The sequence below is a fragment of the Larus michahellis genome, chromosome 1 (genome assembly GCF_964199755.1).
Source record: "Larus michahellis chromosome 1, bLarMic1.1, whole genome shotgun sequence".
Taxonomy (NCBI): Eukaryota; Metazoa; Chordata; class Aves; order Charadriiformes; family Laridae; genus Larus; species Larus michahellis.
Window position 1 is genome coordinate 210390415 of NC_133896.1, and position 19622 is coordinate 210410036.

Here is a 19622-nt window from a genome sequence, read left to right on the forward strand (position 1 = left end):
GACCCCCGCCGTCTGCTCGCCAGCGCGGGGGGGGCAAAACGTGAGTCTTGCCAGGGCGGGAGGGATGGACGGACCAGCTGCTGGACCGAAAACGTGGGCACGGTGTTTCTGCAGCCGAAAAGCTTCCCAGCCTCTCGCGAGTGCAAAAATTAGCCCTTGATTTGCCGTCTGCGGAGCCCGGCGTGTCGGGGGTAAGGAGCGGCGCTGGCGGCCCGTGGGCGGCTGTGGGTCTGAGCCCCCTGGCAGGGCAGCGCCCGGGGGTGACATTCCACCGCATCTCCCACCTCTCGCCCTGCACGGGGGACCAGCTGTACCCAGCCCCAGCCCGGCGGCTCTCAGCTTCTCGCCTCCTCCCGCCACGGCCGCGCAGGTGGTTCGGGATGGAGGATTAAGGACAAAGCTCTGATCCTGCTGCTCCCACCACCAGCACGGAACGGGACACCGTGGTGGCTCTGTGTGTCCCACCGTCCCTGCAGCATCCCGTGGGCGGGTGGCACTTCACCTGTCCTGCCTCCGGGGCCACCACCGGCCCCGAGCTCCAGAGATGCCACGGGCTCCATGCTTTCACGGGGGGTTTGCCTGCAAGGTTGAGGCAGCTGCTAGGAACTCACTGTGGGTTTCACAGCAGCTTTTACCAGTTATTTTTTTCTGTTGTTGCTGGTTGGGGGTTTTTTTTTGTTGGGTTTTTTTTTTGTTTTTTTGGTTTTTTTTTTGCAGAGGACAGACTGACCTAGTGGGATGGATTATTTTTTTTCGTGTGTGTGACTTTTGTTAGTTTTTAAGTTACCCAACTTGAATTTCTCTGAACAGATGCAGAAGGAACTTTTTTTTTTTTTTTTGGTGAGTTAAGAGACAAAAACGCATTTTTAAACAAAGGAATCATGTATTAACATTTTAACAGCAATTCATAAATCTGCACTTTTTATGAGGTTTTGAAAAATCTATTTATAGGTACGGAACAATGGGGTTTGTTTAAAACTGTATCGCATTTATACTTGCTGAAATTACTTTCATTGTTATCAGTAGGAATTTCATTGGTTAAATAAAATGGATAAAACCCGTCTCCTGTTCGATCCATCATTTGCCATGTGCTGGGGAACACGTTTCTGGAGCAGAGCATCCCGTGTTTTGTGGTGAGATCCAGTCCTGGGGAAGTGTCCTTCCCCTCCATGCCGTTGTCCTGGTTTTTAATCTATGTATTATTTAATATATAGGTTATTTATATATAGGTAGATATAGGTAATAATTCCATTAAATCTATGCGAACATAGATCCTGATAAATTTATAGCGCTTGCCGAAGGGGATGTCTTTTAAATTGGCAGTTGTCCGTGACGAGGGATGGGGCGATGGGCATCGTGGTGTTCGCTGTTGGTACAGGACTCGTCACCTTCCTCTTAGAAATTTGTGCCGTGAAAGCCACGGGCAGTGGGATGCACCCGGAGCTGCTCCCTCCCTCTTCCAGGGAGCCCTGAGCGAGCCCCGGTGCAGGCGTGGGTAAGAGCCACAAAACCATGAAGGAAACACGCAGGAGGGAGGTAACGCATGCCGAGGGCGCTGGCTCGGGGCAATGCCAAGCTCGTCTGCAGCCAGATTGTCCCTGACCCCCGCAGTCCTGCCATCCGCCCCATCCAGCCCCCAGGGAAGGGTGGCCGAAGGATCACCAAGGGGTTTGTCCTGGAGAGATGCTCATCTCAGAATCCCAGAATGATTTGGGTTGGAAGGGACCTTAAAGATATCTAGTTCCAACCCCCTGCCCCGGGCAGGGACACCTCCCACTAGACCAGGCTGCTCAAAGCCCCATCCAGCCTGGCCTTGAACACTTCCAGGGATGGGGCATCACACAAGCCTGGGGTGTTGTGGGTGTATCTTGTCCTCCAGCTGCTGGATGCTCACTGGCCTGCCCTCGTCTCACTCTGCAATGGAAATAACCCCCCCAAAAAACCCTAAAAACCCATTTCTAGTTCTGTTAAGAGGTAGTATGTGCCCTGAGGTGGGCTGTGACAGAGAGCTGTCCCAGCATGGCCATTACCTACTGGCATCTTCGGCTGGTTCAGCTTCATCCTGCCCTGAAAAATACACTTGTCACAATAAAAAAAAGTAGATCTGTAAATACATAAAGTGCTTATTTATTTGCTTTCAGTGGCAGTTTCAAAATACTGAAGATATCTATCCTCTTGGGTCCAGGCAGAGCTTCCCGTCCCCTTATGGGTGCTGTGGCTGTCACCTCCAGGCAACAGTGCCGGACTGAAGGCGGGGGGCGACCATGTCACCAGCACCGTTGTGAAAAAGTTAAAAAACTTGCAATATTCCTCAAAACCCAAAGGCTGCTGTGGAGATCCCGCGTTACGTCCTAAAGGTCCCACGGAACGGGTGAGCGGCAGGGCAGGACGGTGCCCTCCTCAAGCGAGCCCAGCCCTGACGTTAGTCCCTGCCCCTTCCCCCGGTGTGTCAGCGCTCGGACGGGGGCACCCGGCGTGGGCAGAGGACACCCCCGCTCCCCGGCAACCCCGGGCTTGCCCTGCAGCCCGTCCTCACCCCTGGCCGGTTCCCCCTGGAAAACCAAAGCCAAAACCATTTGTGTGTGTTGGTGATTCCCCAATCTTTCCCCTTGACCGTCGTCCCCCCCCCGGCTACTATGGCTCAGTTGCCACCTGGCCACACGCTCACCGCCTCCCGCTCCCGCACCGTCTCACCCCGAAACCAGCCTGTGGACGGAGAAACCCAGAGACCCGCGGGTGGTGGAGACCAGGGACCGTGTCACAGAGATGCCCACACCAGGTGGCCGTGGGACAGTCTCCCTGCGGCCCATAGGTGACCCCGTGGGATGCCCCCCGGGATCTGGGAAAGGGCCATTCCCAGGGTAAGGGTGGGCAGCCAACCCCGCACGGGCGGCGTGTCGTTGGGAAGTCTCCCGAGCCCCTCCAGGTCCCTCCCCAGCCTCACAGAGCACGAGGAGACACCCCAGTGTGCCCCAAGACCGGCACCAGCTGGGAGCGTGGCCACCCCCAGCCTCCTGGATGGAGCTGAAAAGCCATGAGCAGCATCAGGGTGGCCAGCAGCGGAGATCAGGTGGCTCATGGCCTGAGCAAGCCCACATCTCTAGGGTTGGATTTCAGCTTGTACTGGTGTCTCCTTAGCCTCTTCCCAGCATCTCCTCAGGCTCCTCGTGCCGTGGCACTGGGAAGAAACGGTGACCACCCCCAGGCCCCCGTACAGGGCAACTAATGGATCCTCTCTGCCAAGCGTTTGCATTAATCGCTGCTGCCGTGCACCCACCAGCGCATCACCTGATTTCGACGCGGCACACTAAAATAGCCCAAATTATAAGCCGCGTGGAAACATGCAAATTCCCCCCAATAGCTTCTAATTTGATCATGACGGAGCAATCATCTGGCGAGGCACCTGGACAGCAGAGCAGGGGCTCTACAAATCCAAGCTACAATTACAGATGTTATAAATAACATCACTCATCACGCTAATGAGTTCATGTAAGTGCCATTGATTTTTGTAAGCTTTTCAGTGTATAAAAGAAGATAACGCCTGGATTTGTATTTCCTGCTAAATTAAAACCTACCCGCTGTGTCCTCAGCATGTGCTTTTTGTCCTTGGAGCAAAACTTGAATGTTTCCGACCTGCAGGAAAGTGCTTTTGCAGAAGAGAAGCTCTCCTTCTCTGCCTGCCTGGAGCTGGTGTTCAGAGCAGCAACGTGCCCAGGGAACAAAATGTTTCCAAAAAACCGGATACAGGAAATGCAACAAACCAAGCGATTTTGGTCAAAACCGAAGTGTTTTAGCTGCCATGACCCGCAACGTTCAGTGTTGACTTGGCCGCGAATGAGTTCCCCGGCAGCTTCAGCCCGCCTCTCCCCCATTGTCCTCATGGCCTGGTGCCCCTCGTCAGGCACCGAAAGCTCCAGCAGGAGAAGAGCTGGGCTGGGGAGATGACGCTGCCTGAATACTGACTTCTAATTTGTCTTGCTAAATTACCTAGCTGAGCTCTCTTGGCTTCCTCGGCAACCGGTGGAGAGACTCCACCAGAGGGTGACACCTGCCCTGAATCATCTCCCGGGGGAGCCTGACGCGCCTCCTCCCTCCGCGGCAGGGCAGACACGGTTGGGCTGCAGCGCTCAGCTCCCAGGAGACCGAACTCCAGCGCAGAACTGCCATACAGCACCGCCGTACCGAAAAGATCAGCCGAAAACATCTTTTTTATTAGATTTAAGCTAACCCCTAGGGTTTTTTCTTTCATTTTTCACGCCGAAAAAGACAAACAAACCAAGAAAAATGCAATTTTACAGAAAAGAGGAACAGAAGTTCAGCCGGAGGCATCCTTACCCGCTGTAATTAGTAGACCTGAGTGCAAATTCCCCCCACCGCAGAGATCCAGAGCCTTGGTGCTGTGTCCCCAGGCGTCCCAGCGGTGCCAGCAGGCCACCTTGCGGGAATGTGCTCAGTGCCAAGCACCCACATCTGCTCACAGCTGGGAGCAGGTGATGGAGAAAGAGTGAGACCCTGAATATGCTCCTGAGAGGAACAAAGGACAGGTACCAGGTTCCCAGATACATCCCGCTCCACCAAACCCCCCTCTGATGGGGCTTGGGGGGGATGAGCCGTGGCATTACAGGATGTGGGGATGGACAAAATTATCCTCCATTGCTGGAGCCCGTGTGCCTCTCCCCTGGTTCTTGATGACACCCGGCATCTGAGCAGCCACCCTTTTTCCTGAGCTGTCTACTGGTGGGACGATGACCCCCAGAGATCATTGACACCTCTCTCATTGTCACCATTCAAACCTCTTCTGCAGCCAGCGGGTCTGTGGTCTCACAGATCCTTGAGAAGGCAGCCCCACATGAAATAACTCATCTCAATTTTGTGGAATGCAATGTTTTTTCCGAGTGCAGGCTGTCACCTACCGTGCACAGGTGTATAGTCCCACCCCATGGATGCCTGAGGGTGAAGGATGCACTCAGCCACCCCACAAATATGCATGTTTTCTATGAACTCAAAAAATTGTGGGCCAAGTTCTTTAAGGGATGGGATGACTCCACACAGGTCAGGGCAAATCGTAGGGTTTGAGGTGCACGTGGTAGTTAATGCCATCTGTTGCGGCAGGACCATGCACAAATCCCCACCACTGCCCAAACGTGGCTGAGAGCGCTGGGAGTCGTTTCCAGCAGCACTCAGGAGGCATCAGCCCCTGGTATCATTCCTAGCTGCATGGAAGGACTTAGTGACCCAAAAGTCTTCCAAGGGGCTGTAGGAAAGACCATCTCACCTGTACAATCATCTGGGTGACCTACGTCAATGGCGTCCATGGGTGGGACAAGCCCCATCAGCCACCAACCCCAGCTAAGCTTCATTGGCCCCAGCTTCAGGCATCCAGCTGAGGTGCCCAGGTGAAAGGCCAGGGAGATATTTATATTGAATGGAGGGACTCCAGTGCATGCAGAGAACAGATTTTAAATGTCCACACTTGGGTGGCATAAATCCAGGTAGTGATGTCTCCCTGGGTCTATTGTATCACCCCTCTGGAGCTGCTCCACTCATCTCAGCAGCTTGTTGGTGTCAGGACGGAGCACTTTGCAGCCATTACTGTTCACTATTTAGCCACTTGGTTTGAAACTTCCCATCCATCTGCTGCTCTTCTCCCACCACTGAGGAGCTCCCGTGGTTCCTCCCCTGCCCTCTAGCACCATCCTGCCCACCTGCTGCAGCTCCTGGCTTTGGTCCATAACCACCTTCCACCGGCAGACATCGGGAGGTTTGGCAAAATCCACGATATCACAGCAGTAAACATGCAGTGACATCTGCTCCAAATGTCCGCCCTCCACCATGTAAAATTATTTTAAGGCATCAAGTTATTAATAAAGATGATACTTCGGGGGGATCTGAAGCCCCTGCTTCAGCTCTGCAGGTGGTGCTGCTGGCTCAGTGGAAAACAGCTTCTACCTCCCAGGAAAATGGTCACGGTTTCAGTGGTTTTGGAAGGAAAAAGGGTTTCTTTCACCCTTAGAAATGGGAGAAGATGAGACGTCAGCTAAGATGGGCCATGGCTACCAAGGCCCTGGCCCTCCTCTGAGGTGGAGAGAGATACGTTCACGTGCCAGGCTTGGCTTAGCAGCGAGTGCTGAATATCCACGTCGAAACCTCTAAACCAGACCACGGGCTGCTCTTGGATAATTCTGGTCCTTGCTTCAGCCTGGACCCAAAAAATCTTTTCCACTAAAAATGGCAAATTGCCATGAAAAAAAAAAAACAACCCACCACATTTGATAAATCACCCTGTTCTGACAGGATATATTTACTTCCTTGGAGATTTTCCAAGCAGCTGTAACACTAACACTGCTGGAAAGTCTGTAGGCCTTTCTGCTTGGCTGGAAACACCAGTTCTGTGGAAATCAATGGCAGATGTTACCCAGCGTGAGATCCAGTCCCAAACCGGAGTAAGTCCAACAGCCCGGGAGACTGTGGAGCGAAGAGGAATCGTCCCGCGGGACTGCAGCCCTGCTAACACGCAAACCCCGGACACGTTCCTTGCTCCCGGGAAATCCTTCCCAGCCAAACGAGATACACTGGTATTTATTTTACAACACCTTTTCCATTTTCTCTTTTCTTTTCCTTTTCCACTTTCTCTTTTCTTTTCCTTTTCCACGACTAAGACATAACCCGGGAACAAGCATGGCTCAATTCCCTTCCAAACCGGAGCAGCTCCCTGGCCGGAGAGAGGTGCCGAGCTGGTCATGGAGCTCCACGCAGAGGTGAACGGCTTCTGAAACGTGCAACGGCAGCCAAAGTGTGACCCAGAGGACGTAGCCCAGGCTGTGACCGAGGGGCCGTGCTGAGTCCCTCTGCCATTGTCCGTGCCCAGCCCCAGGGTGGATGCAGCAGACACAAGGATCATCTTGAGGTGCAGAGAGACCCCTGGGTAGAAGGGCCGGGTGATCTGGATGAGGGAGGGACATCTTCCACTAGACCAGGCTGCTCAAAGCCCCATCCAACCTGACCTCGACCACTTCCAGGGATGGGGCGTCCACAGCTGCTCTGGGCAACCTGTGCCAGTGTCTCCCCAGTTCCTGAAGACCCGAGAGGAATGCAGACCCCACTGGATGGATTCATCTGCCCAGAGGCAGATTAACAGAGGTACCTGCAAAACGCAGGTGCCAACATCTGGTTTATTCATCCCAGGATCTCCGTACTGTCAGTGGAGGAAAATGGCCACTTTTAGGCACTGCTTGTTCTCCTTCTAAAAAGATAAAACCAGTCAAGGGAACGGCATCGCACAAGAGGGAGCCTCTCCCTGTCGGCTGCGAAGAATCATCCAGCCGTGATGTGGTTTTTCTGTATCCAAACTGGCCATCGCGCTGCACCCCAGGTGCATTTCACCACATCCCACAAGAATAAAAGGTCCCCTCTCCCTCTCTCTCTCTCTCCTGGCACACACAGAGCTCAATCCGCCTGCAACCCCCCAGCTTTTACCTACGGGTTCCGCAGCTTAATGAATTGACTCTTGTAAAGTGCTCGGAGAGAAGAAAGGTGTTTTAAAAGCACAAAAGGGCCATTAATATCGGATGTCAAACCGTAACAAAGAACAACTGTGCTGCTGGTGCTTTCTTGATTAGCCAGGGCACCCCGGGTTGCATTATCTCCTTTGCAACGGTGACAGAAACACGATACCAGCCCCTCTCTGGAAAAGTAACTTTTATTTTGTTGAAGCCATACGTTTCCAAGGATCGAGCAAAGCTCACAAGCCATAAATCATGCCCACATAAGAATAATCTCAAACAGTAATTAGTTTGCAGCAGGATGTTGCTTGTTCTGTGATAATTGCTGAGCGTTCGAGGCAGATTTCCCATTGCCCGCTCAGACACGCAGCACTGAAGACCAACGCCCCGTGCCGGTTGCAGTCCTTAGCGTTTGAAATCCGAGCACGTTAAGACAATTTTTAATAATACCGCTCCACATCTGCCCAAATCCCTCAGTGCTGCGGCCCCTTAGATTTCAAGGTCTCTCCACTTGCGGTCAGAAGACACGGTCACAGCACAGGGACCTGCTGGCCTGACCCGAGCTAGGCTGGGCAGGGATGGTGACGGACCTCCCGAGGTGTCTCAGCTTTGCTGCCTCTCGGCACATGAGCCCCCACGTCACTGCGGCCGGGGGGTGCACTGGTGGGAGCCAGGATGCGGGGGCTGCTGGGTGAAGGTGTGGGGAAGCTGCTGTGGGCGCAGGAGCCCCGAGAAGTGCCTCGCCGTCTGCTCAGGTGGGTCAGAGACAAGGCCAGGCAGAAGGCACGAGACGGGCAGCTCTGGGGGGCAGCTGCCTTCTTCTCGATGCTCAGGCTGCACTGGGGAGCGGCTGCCACCACATGTGCCTTCAGAGGCTGCTGGGGACCCTGGGTCCACCAGGCTGGTGCCCCTGTCACTGCACCCTGGCAGCTCCTGGGGCCTGAGCTGGCTGCTTTCATGCCTTGACAGCCCAAGAGGAGTACTGGGGTTGCGAGAGGAGCAAGGAACCAATTCCCCATCCGGCTCTGCAGCGGGGAAGGCACATTTGAGTAGAAAAAGATGCAAAGTTTCGTTTGGAGAGCATCCGCAGGCTGCTCTCTGCCTGCTGGGAGCAGTGACCTGGACCTTGCCTCTTGCACCCAAAATCCCCGTACCAACAGCTCCAAGGCAAAGGAGGGATTTGCAAAATGCTGCTGACTTCACCCAATTAGACTCCTATTGGCACACAAACGCTGCCTTTCCTTTGGAACCAAGCCGGCGCTGCTTGCCGGGTGGCCTCTCTTTCTCCATGAACCAGCCGTGGCCCACAAAAGGTGATACGAGTTGTCCTCTGTCCCTGCTCAGCCCACCACCTCCCCACTTCATCCGCACTGTTGGCATCCTCACCAACGCCATTAGCGTCACTGCTGAACGGGATGCCAGCTGGTCAGGGATGTGCAGGCACAGCTGGTTGCGTTGAACGCAGCCCCTGAGCTACGGAAACAGCCCTCTGTCACTGCCATGAAACAGACGAATCTTATGTAGCCCCCCAAATCTATCTCCCGCCAGCTCAGCCCCACCATGGGCCGTGTGAGGCAGGAAAGCTGCTGCATGGAGTAACTGGGCTTTCTTCAGCCCAGGACTGGCCACCAGCAACACAGCACCACTGGGTCCCCAAAGGGATGGCAGCACCGGCTTGCACACCCCTGGGACTCTTTATGCTATGGCAGATCAAGGGTCCACAACCAACCTGGCGCTGGAGGGAGGGACAGAGGTGGGGGTGAAGGGCAGGATCCATCCTTGTAGGACTCCCAAATGCCTCTGGGAGTCCAGCCAGAGCAAACGCTGTTGAGACTAAGAACATTTCTCCTGCTGGCAGCCGAACCAAGAGATCCAAAGCCCCTCATGAGTCAAGCCCCGTGGAAGGGCAGCGCCCCTGTGCCCTCCTCCAGCAGTGGCGGGCGTCCCTGCGCCCCTTGTCCAGCTGCAAACTCCTGATGGTTCCCTGCAAAGCTCCTGCGTGCACCCCGCCGGCTCCGGTGTGCCAGACGTTGTGGGTCCTGGCTCACGCTGGTGAGGAGGAGGGGTGAAGAAGAGCAAGCAGGGAGGACGAGCGGTGCAGAATAGGGGTTGGGTCCCCTTCCCGCAGAAGCGTGCCTGGCACCGCGCCGGCTCACCAGCTGGGTATTTCACAGCGAAACAAACGCTGTGCCTCAGATCATCCCCCCGCCTCTCCCCCCACCTGGCAGCCCATAGTCCCCACAGGAGAAAGGGGGAACGCAACCGCTTTTTCCCCCCTCCAGGTTTCTGAAATTGGCTAAGGAAGGGAAATGCCCAGCAAAAGCCTTTGCTGTTAGGGCTCATGTTGAGCTTGGCCACGCTGGTCCCTGCAGCTGCAACAGCCACGCGGACCTCTCCTCCTCTCCCAGCAGCAGAGGCCCCTGCCATGAGTCCTGCCAGGACCTCCAAGTGTAAGCAACTCACCACAAGTGTCCCATTCCCTCTGCCTCTTCCATCGCATTTGCAGGACTCCATTCCTTGACATCCCTCTGGCTAGCTTCACTGCCAGCACAGCACCGAGGGGATACTGCTGCCCTGCCCGGGGCTGGCTCCAGCCCCGCTCTGACCCTACCACTGGGTAGGAGCTATGAAAACACCAAATCACCTCATGCAAAGGCAGCAAAATCCCCCAGTTCCCCATGCATCTCCTGTCCCGTAAGGGCATCCTGTAAGGATGTCCCTGCCGCTGACCCAGACCGGTGGGAAGGGCAGAGCTGCTTTTCTTTTGCCCTAGAGGGAAATCCAGGAGGATAATTTTCCCCCTGTGAGCTGGGCTTTCAAAACAAGCACCAGAAGGACAGTCGTGGTGCTACCCATCCCCAGCCTGGGCACCGTCTTGTGGAGACCCCAGGCTCATCAATACCGCTGTGTGCCTGGGGAACTGTCGGCTCTCAAGGGAGGCAGGGCGGGTGGCAGCGGATTCAAAGCCAAAAGCGTGACTCCCGGGCACTGCTGGGCTTCAGAGCAGGCACAAGGGCTTCAGGGCTGAGACCTTCAGGGGCTTAGACCATCATGGAATGCCATGTCTTGAAGCTTCAGGGCTTAGACTTTCAGTGGTTACCAAAGAGCATGGAAGGGCTGAGGGAAGATGACTTTCGTATGGCTAAAGGAGAACGTTTTCCCACCATGAGAAAGAACAGGCAGCAGGTCTTTCCTCACAACAAGATCCATGTGATTTCAGCTGCCTGGAAAGGCCTGAGGACTATGAGGTACACCAGGTCACATCCCCTCCACAATGAGCACTGAAACCAACAGTAGGACTTCACCCCCATCCCTCCTCGTTCCCCATCATTTCCCAGCCCCAAATCCTTGCACCCTCACTTCCTTCTCTGTAACTAAAATCCTGCCCCGACCGTCACCTCTTCTCCAGCAGGGATGGGCTTCTGTGGAGCTCTCTGACAGTGAGTAGATCTCAGTTTTATCTTTGCTGGAAAGAAATAACCCCATACCACATTTACCACGTGTCTTCCAGAGGAAGCATCTCGACATCTGCAAATCACAGGAACTTTGTGGCTTGCACCAATAAAACCCGAACACTTTACAACAGCAGAACTGGTGGCGTCCCCTGGCAACATTACCTCAGCCTTCTCTGTTACTCCCCCATCAGTTCATCATTATTAATGTCACTACAATAAATACCAGAACAAAATTGACGGCGTTTGGCCATGTATCTTAAAGCATCGCCCCACTCCTCCTTCACTCCGTGTCTTTGCAGCCTTGGTTTCCATCCCTATCAGTCATCAGAGGAGCCTTTAGGGACAAACCGTTTGACTATGTGACCAGCCAAGTAATAAAAGCCATGCAGAAGTGCGGCTGTGGCATCGATGATGAGCGAGAAGGTGCCCCCAATCCCGGTGGCCATGTCTGTGAGGACGGAGGGAATGGCACAGATGGAGTGGTAAGGGAAAGCAGCGAGGTGAAGGACAAACCCCACAGGGATGCGCAGAATCCTGTAGGTGAGGGATGCCACATCTTGAACAATTTCCAGGAAGCCCAGGAAGATGTTGACGATGACCCTCCCCACATCATAGGGGATGCTGATGAGCACCATGCTTATGGCTTTAAGGTAGGACACCACCCCGTTCCACAGGCTGTAGACTCCATCCAGAACTGCACCACCAACCCGCTTGATAACAAGCCACAGAAAATAAAACACAAATTTCACCAGCTCCACAAACACATAGATGAGGAGTTCCAGAAGTTTGATGAAAGGGGTAGCAATGACACCAGCCACTTTCCTCACCAAGCCACTGTCTTTGGCCTCCTGGTTGTCACTTGTTTCTACTTGCTCTCCAGAGCGGATCTGACTGACAGCCTGCAGTATTGCTTCTATTTTCTCCTGGCTTGGGTTGTCTTCCCCACAGCTGCCCTTAAACAAGTGAACTCCTGCTAGAAGCTGCTTCTCCAGCTCTCCCACCGTGAGGTCTGCTAAGCTGTTTTCATCATTAATTTTTTTGACCAGTCCCAGGGACCATCCCTCTGGAGCATCACAGCAGGCTGCCAGCCAGAGGCTCTCTGGCACTGACACCTTCCCTTTAACTCGGACACTGGAAGGAATTGCGCCTGCAAGGAGATACAGATGATCCTTCTTGGAGCAGTGAGGGACCAGAGCTTCTTCCACTACCCTCCCAATGTCTCTGTGCCAGCTTTTGCTCAGAGATGGGCTCAGAGGGACGGCGTTCGTGAGCGTGTAAGTGGCCATCTGGAAATCCTCCTCATTGAGCAAGCTGGGATTGAGCAGCCCTCTCTCATAACCGGAGCCCACGTAGTCTGAGGTCAGGGCTTGATTTGCACCAAGGCTGGCCACAGTGCCAATGACATCAGCTTCATGCACCATCTCATGCAGGTCATTTTCTGGATCGTCTATCTGAAATAGTAGAGAGGAGAGTTACTGGATGCAATTTCCCTTTCTAGAAGGCAACGTGTAAAATGGGCCTTGAAGTGTATTTGCCGTTACGACTACTACTACATGCGGTGCCTCAGACCACATGCTGTGCTCCCTCCTTATTTTCCTTGCAGTGCTTCAGAGGAGTGTATGCTCTACTGAGCTGCCTGCCCAAGCACATCAGTTTAGGCTGCAAGGGATGCTTGCAGCTCTCCAGTTTGGTCCACAGCACAACACAGCCTCCAGAATCTCAGCAGCCACCCCGCACCAAGCCTCTCACTTGTGTTTTTTTTTCTAGAAGAGATTTTTTAAGACCAATAGCTGGCTTGATTTAGGGCCTTGTTCTCACCTCCTATGGTGGTGGTACCTGGTACCTCCAGTTCACTCAAGCAGCTACCATGGCACCTTAATTCAGTCCCTCTGAACCATCAAATTCAAGCCATGAAGAAAAAAAACCCCATGGTACATAAGATGCCTAGAGAAGGCATTTACCTCTCACCACCGATTGTGTCAGAAGGCAGAATGAAGCTAGGCACCATGGCAGGTGACCTGAATTTCCCTGCCTTGAACACAGACACGGCACTGAGCTCCTAGGGCTGTCTCAGGGCTGGTCATTAGTAGTTTGAACCTCATGTCATTAATTGTCCGAACCTCATCCTTAATGACCGCACAACTCCTGGCATCACGTGGGAGAGGATGCCATCACCGCAGGTCCTCAATGGAATCTGTGTTACCTGCTCATGTCTGCTGCAACGGGAATACATCCTGGGGCCATGCACGGAGCCACGCACGGGGAGGTAACGAGCAGTGGGAGCAGGAGCACTGAATGTCAGGGCATGCTCAGGTCTTTCTCGGGTGGCCGCAGCTCTGTCTGCTCCTTAGTCACTCCTACCGTCACTGCCTACAGCCGCTCTGGGGGGGTTGCCAGATTGTCATTTTCTTCCCCAAATTAGAGGGTGAGCATGTTGGTAGAAGCTCGGGGGTGGCAGACTGTCTCTGGCAGTCGCTGCCTCCTGCAGTCACTGCTTCAGAGGCTGTGGCCTCAGCTCCCAGCACTGTGCTGGCCCAATTAAACCTGCTGTCTTTGCTCCTGGCCTACAGGCTGTTTACTGCACTGTATAATACGTACTTTGGAGACATTTATGGCAGACAGTTCATAGTCTACCTTGAGTCACTCCCCAGTCGTCCTTTTCTTGTCCCTTGGCCATCCTGCCGTGCACTTGGACAGACGTACAACTACGTCTTTGCAACCTTAGAGTTGGCATCCTCTTCGTGCCGCATCCCCCCCCTTGCAGCGCTGCGTCTACCTGCGCTGAGAGACGGGGTGGAAGTGCCATCAGCAGTGAGTGTCAGCAGCTATCCATCACCCTCGCCATAGGAACTGAGCTCTGGCCAGCCTCCTGCATCAGCCAGGCCCCTGTGGTCCAGGCTCAGGGCTCCCTCTGCACCAAGGCTGGTCACAGTGCCAACGCTGGCGGTTGCGGAGAGCTGCATTACCCCCATCTCCTGCTAGGAGGTTTCTTGCGCTTCGTTTCGAAGCATCTGATGGTTATTGCTTCAGGACCAAAAGCAGCACAGCGAGTCCTTCGTACTGACGCACGAGTTGTAGCTATTTCTAAATACACCACTTAAAAAAGACTTATCCTGCACTTCTGCTGCTGCCTTCTGCTCCTCTTGCTCAGACACCCCAAACTCAAGGGCTGCAGTCCACAAAATCACTGTCCCGTCCTGCCCCCCCCAGCTCATTCTCCTTGTCCTGATGCAATGACGGTGTTGTGCGATGGAACAAAGGACACACTCCCGATGTGTTTAATCCCATAGTACAGGTGAGGAGGGAGTGGGTAGGTGGGCAAGGCTGTGCCTGGGAACTGCCCCCCATGGTATGGCCCTTTTGAGCCTGACACCCTTGCAGAGACACCCATCCCCTCTCGCTCCCATGGCAGTGCTGCCGTACGACAAGGACACGTAGACCCAAGGCGGGTCAGCTCTGTCTCCTGGCAGAGATTCCCAGCCTACATGAAGCAGACGGTATAAACTTAATTTTCTCTCCTTATGAGCCGAGGCATGCAAACCTTGAGGTGCCGATCACGAAAATATGTCTCTGGTTACCTATTCAGCTGCAGGCTTTTGCACATACCACTGGGATTGTTTAGGTGCAATTAAAAAAGAACATGATAAAAATGCGGCCGTGTGCTGTTTATGCGTAAGGTTCTGACATCACTGAGTTATGCTTATAATAACTCATATTATGGTTTGTAATAACCCATGTGTAACTGAGGTTTTCATGCCTCCTCCAGCTCAGCCCAAACGGCAAGCTGTCTCCAGCACTGCATCTAATCTGCATTGCAAGCTGCCTTTCCTCACTCCTTCAAAAAGCTTTTGGTTTGTGTCACCGCCAAAGCATATCTGCATCCACGGAGCCAGCCACGAAGCCATCTGTCCAAATAACCTGGAATATCTAAGGGCAAGATCCAAGCAGACAGGTAAACACCTCACTCAGAGGACGGGGATTTAAAAATGAATTATGCATCTGAACACCTGTATGGATGTGAGCACCTAAAAATACTTCTATGTTTCATAAAGTGGGAGTTGCAGTTTCACAGAAGGGGCGGAGGCAGAGGGGGATTAAAAGTGTGGCAACACACAGCTATTAGAGCCGGCAGCTTCCACCAAGTTTGGCCATTTAACAGCGTAGGACACTGTTACCTCCCACCTTCCCCAGCCCAATACCATCCCAGCCGAACTTCAGCATCCCACCCCCCTCGCTGCTGCCTCAGGCACGCTCCTGCCTTTGATCGCAGTGGAAATATTTCGTCCAACCTTAGTGTGAGACTTGTTTCTCAGGGAGGAGGCATGGTGCGTCTTACACCAAGGTTTCTGTCGTAGGATGGTCACATGAGTGGCTCTAGAAGTACCTGTTTCTCTTGACTGTCTAGCAAGAGAGGTGGCAAGGGCAGCTCAGGGGAGGCTATAGCTGGGTGATGCAAACCCCACCTTGGTCATCTGGCTGGTGGTAGTCATCAACCAAATGAAAACACAAGGTGATTCATCCAGTCTGTCGTACGTTGGGACAGAAAAAGCAACTCCAGAGTTTTCCATCTCTCTCTAAGCTATAGAAAGAGACAAACCCGCAGATTTTCAGACCACTGAAACAAGAGGAGGTGAAAGCCACCTACGTAACTTGCTCTCAACCCCTAGACAACCTGTGGCAGAGCATGTTTCCAGACCTGAGCCTGGGGGAGTCCCACCAGGACCCTGCTCATCAGCCTACCCTTCCTGCTCTCTAATTTTTCACTAATTGCTGAATTAATTCGCTGTTTTCCAGCTGCCAATCGGCAGTGGGTGGCACTGACATTCCTCGCACTTCTCACCCAATTACTGCTTCTGTGCTACACTTGGCACTTGTTTCTCAGGCAGACATTCCTGAGGAGGCTAGGCATGCAGGGAGTGAGAGGGTGCCCTCACCACTTACATCATTACCCAAAAAAAAAAAGGCATGTGACAACCCTGAGGCCCTCACCAGAGAGCAGAGAGCATTTTTACAGTGATTGCTTGCTGTGCCTCTGCACGTGCGTCTGCATGCACACAGGCGTAAGCGCATGCCACAGTGCAGCTGAGCCTGCTCATACCCTGTCTTGGTGAGGAATTACCCAGAAGATAGGCAAGATATAACCTCATGGGGCTACGCTGCAGAGCAGGTATTGCTAAGGGTTCCCTTCAGCAGACGTCTGACCTTTCCTAACCATCTGACCTAGCCTTGATAGGAACACGCATAATGTGTATGACGTGACATCTCTTCCCCATTTTCTCTCAGATCCAGCGTGGTGGTGCTTATTCCTTGAGTTACAGAAATTTTTTATAGTCCTGATATCTTCCCCTTACAGATTCTTCTGCCAGTTTTTTTTCCTACTATTTTCCTGTCTTGGACTGAGTTTCCTCCAGTGAACTGCAGAGCTGCTACCTCCCACCTCCGAGACACCTGCATTTTAGCATCAGTGTAAACTAAGAACAGACACACAGCAATCTATGGGGATGCTCTGGAGAAGCAGAACAGCTAAAGGTAGTGCCTGGCCAATTATTTCTGGGGCTGCGGTACAGTTTGGAGGCAGGAGACACAAGGTTTGGGGGCTCTGGAGTGCTGGTAGGGGTGATGATAAGGTGAGGGGCGAAGAGGCATGGAGCAGGGAAGGTAGGAGAGCCAGCTGGAGGGAGGTGCTCCAAAGCTGCTGTGGAGGGGCTGCCTGCTGCTCCATGGCAGGAATGGCTTTCGAGCCTGCCCGGGCAGGTCTTGGTGAGTCAGACCACAAGGAACAGGAGGAGATATGGTGGCTAGAAGTGATGAAGGGCATCAGCGGCTGAGGGAAATGGGAAAGGATCTCATCTCTGCCTCTTTGCCTCCATGGCACTGACAGCAGATTCTCACTCTCCTAGATCCTCTTTGTGCTTTAAAAATTCATCACCCTTCCTCAACACCATAATGGCAGAGTCTGTAAAAAGCTTCCCTCTGTTTTAAAAGGGCAGGCAGACACTTCCCCAGCCATCTGTGAAGTGGAAGGAGGGCAGATCGAAAGGCCCTTGGGAACTTCTGCAACTCAAAACCCAGCCCAGAGATCAGGCAGACAGTCCGAGGTGAGGATGGGGACGTAGGATCTCCTGTCTTCACTGCCTGTGACCTTGTGGTCTTAGTATCTCATTACCCCACAGGAGGAAAATTAACACGGCAGCCGCTCTCCTGGGACAGGGGTGAGCTTTGATTCTGGCTCCGGCACCCGAGGGCCCTGCTCCCACCACGCTGCGCGGATGCTGCAGCCATCCCTGACCTGACGAAGCACCCTCGCACCCTGCCCATCTCTCCTCAGCTCAACAGTCGGGGGTAGCTTGGTGTTTGCTACAAAATTCACCATTATTACTCGTGAAAGACCTGAAGCGGGGCGGGGGGGGAGAAAAAAAAGAGGTAAAGAGTACTTGTTTCACCAGCAATTTTTCAAGGATTTCCTCTAAATATAATAGCCTGAAAGACTTGCTTAAACATGCCAAGTGTCAACGGAGACACAAACCACTGAGGCTCTGGCAAAATTCATTTTATACTACACACTTCTGACCCAACTGGAGCCCACACGCTCCAGAACACGGCAACTCATTTCCCTGCTGGCGTCTGCAACACGGACACAACAAAAAGCTGCAGCAGCCAACTTGGTGAACCGCAAAGGGATGTTTTATCCCTGCGCAGCGAAGCTGAAGAGTTTTTATCAACACTGTGATCACGCTGGCAACAGAACAAACTTCAACTTGACACCGCGGTGTTTTAACCCCGCAACCCACCGGCAGCGCCCCCCCCCCGCGAGAGCCGGCTGGGCAGGACAGATGCATCAGCCGGTGTCAAAGATGACTTTTTCTCCTCTCCTAGCTTTCATTAATAAGCCCCCACGGGACAAGGAAATATTTGTTTGCTCGGTTCCAAGCACAAAAGTAAGTTCCGCTTGTGCTAAACTGAAAACCAAAAAAGTTCAACAAAGCTCCTGCCCCCTTTAGAAAATCCTATCCCCAGCTTCCCCCCCCCCCCCCCCAAAGGAAACGTTCTCCAGGAACATTTGCTTTACAGTGAAGGAAAGGCTGACCTACCTGCGGTTCGACCAGCCAGCTCTCCTCCTCATTTTGGGCTGGCTTTGTATACTTAAAAGCTGAATAAAGAGGGATTTTGTCCTTAGTACTGTAGAGGGTTGCAAAGCGTGGCTCCTTGTTGTACTGCTGACAGATTTTCACGTGGAAAGGCTCCGTAAACCCTTCGGGTGGAACTTGTCCAGGGAAGAACACATTACACTCAGCAAAACCAGTTTCATCCTCTCCAACAACTCTGCCCTGGGAAAAGCCTGGGAAAACTGAGATGCAAAGCAAAAATACAATTGACGTCTTCATGGTCCACTCCCTGGAGCTGAGGGAAGCCCCGTCTGCCTCCGCTGGGTCCGGCAAAGGACCTGTGCTCTGAGTCCATGCAGCAGCGAAGCCAGAAAGCGTCTGGAATTCGGGTGTAGCGTGCGAGGGAAATGAAATACGAAACCGCAGCCGATCCCTCCGGGAGCCAGCGCGTTCCGCCCGCAGCGCCTTGAGGGACCGAACGTGCGCCGGGCTGCGCTGACACGGGCTGCGGACGCCAGCTGCCCGCAGGAGATAATGCCGAGCAACCTGGAATCATCAGGGCTCGTTGGGAAGAGGAGGAGGAGGAGGAGGGAGGCCTAGGGCGGTGCGGGGCTGGAGCTGAGCAGCATCGGCCGCCCGGGCTGGGGCTCCGCGCCGGCGGGGGTGTGGTGTGCTGCATTGCAGCAGAGTCCCCGGCAGGAATTTTGGCTGACGCAGCCAGAAATCTTCCTGGGGCTGCCAGGGGGGATGCTGCAAAGTCAGATTCACCACACCGAAGAAGGTGTTAGCTGCCCTGCCCAGCTGCGAGCCTGGCTGAGGGAGAGGAAGAAGAGAGGTGGCAGGATGTTGGAACTGCTGGGAACCCACTTCGCCCCTTTTTTAGGGGGTCTGTCACCACTGGTGCTGTTAGCCACGTGCTGCTAAAGTGCCTGGGAAAGGTACTCTCCCATCTCTCTCGGAGTATAATGGGCATCCAAAACCCTGCTGTGGAGCAGTATCACCCCACCTTGGCAGACTCTTCCTCAGGAGAGACTGATAAGAGGCAGAAGGATGAAGACCCTCGGATCACGTACCCCTAATTAACTCCCACTTCTGAATATTTTGACCAAACCTATAGAACTGGCCAAAAAAATTAACAATAATAATGAAGAAAATCTAGCTAAAGGGAATGAAACTGCTCCTCTGAGTTTATGATTAGCAGAGCGACCATCTGCCCGGTGAACAGTCGGCTATGATGTCCCAGCTACTGCTGGGTAAAAAGGCTGTGTTCCTTCAGTGCTTAGGAAAATTAATGTTTTCAGAAGAGAGGGGATGGAAAGGAGACTACAGAGCAGTGTCTCAGACTCAAGAAAATGTGCATGTTCCCACCCAAGAGTTAGATATGATCAGCTGTGTTGCCAAAAACTGAAAAAAATCCTGGGTGCCAGTAAGGCACAGGTCCCTTTTATAATTTCCGAGGAAAAAACTCCAAGTGCCACCAACTCACAAATGCTTTGCAGACAGGGTAGGAGTAGTCTATATTGCAAATGACGAAATGGGACAGCGGGTGGCTAAAGGTC

At 53.4% G+C, this 19622-nt stretch overlaps 1 protein-coding gene across 1 annotated transcript; it reads right to left on the minus strand.

Annotated features, from left to right (window-relative positions):
• Positions 1-7681: 7681 nt before the first annotated feature.
• On the minus strand, positions 7682-18726 carry ENDOD1 (endonuclease domain containing 1). The gene is made up of 2 exons (XM_074571203.1): positions 18049-18726; positions 7682-12408 (listed from the first exon to the last, which is right to left on the minus strand). The coding sequence occupies exons 1-2, from the start codon at positions 18340-18342 to the stop codon at positions 11275-11277; spliced, it is 1428 nt and encodes a 475-aa protein (XP_074427304.1). The 5' UTR covers positions 18343-18726; the 3' UTR covers positions 7682-11274.
• Between the last annotated feature and the right edge of the window lie 896 nt (positions 18727-19622).

Bases quoted from the DNA above. Each gene is read 5' to 3' on its own strand.
- ENDOD1 (XM_074571203.1), bottom strand. From the start codon at position 18,342: ATGAAGACGTCAATTGTATTTTTGCTTTGCATCTCAGTTTTCCCAGGC. The intron at 12,409-18,048 runs GTAGGTCAGCCT...CTACTATTTCAG, and splicing joins GCTGGCTGGTCGAACCGCAG to ATAGACGATCCAGAAAATGA.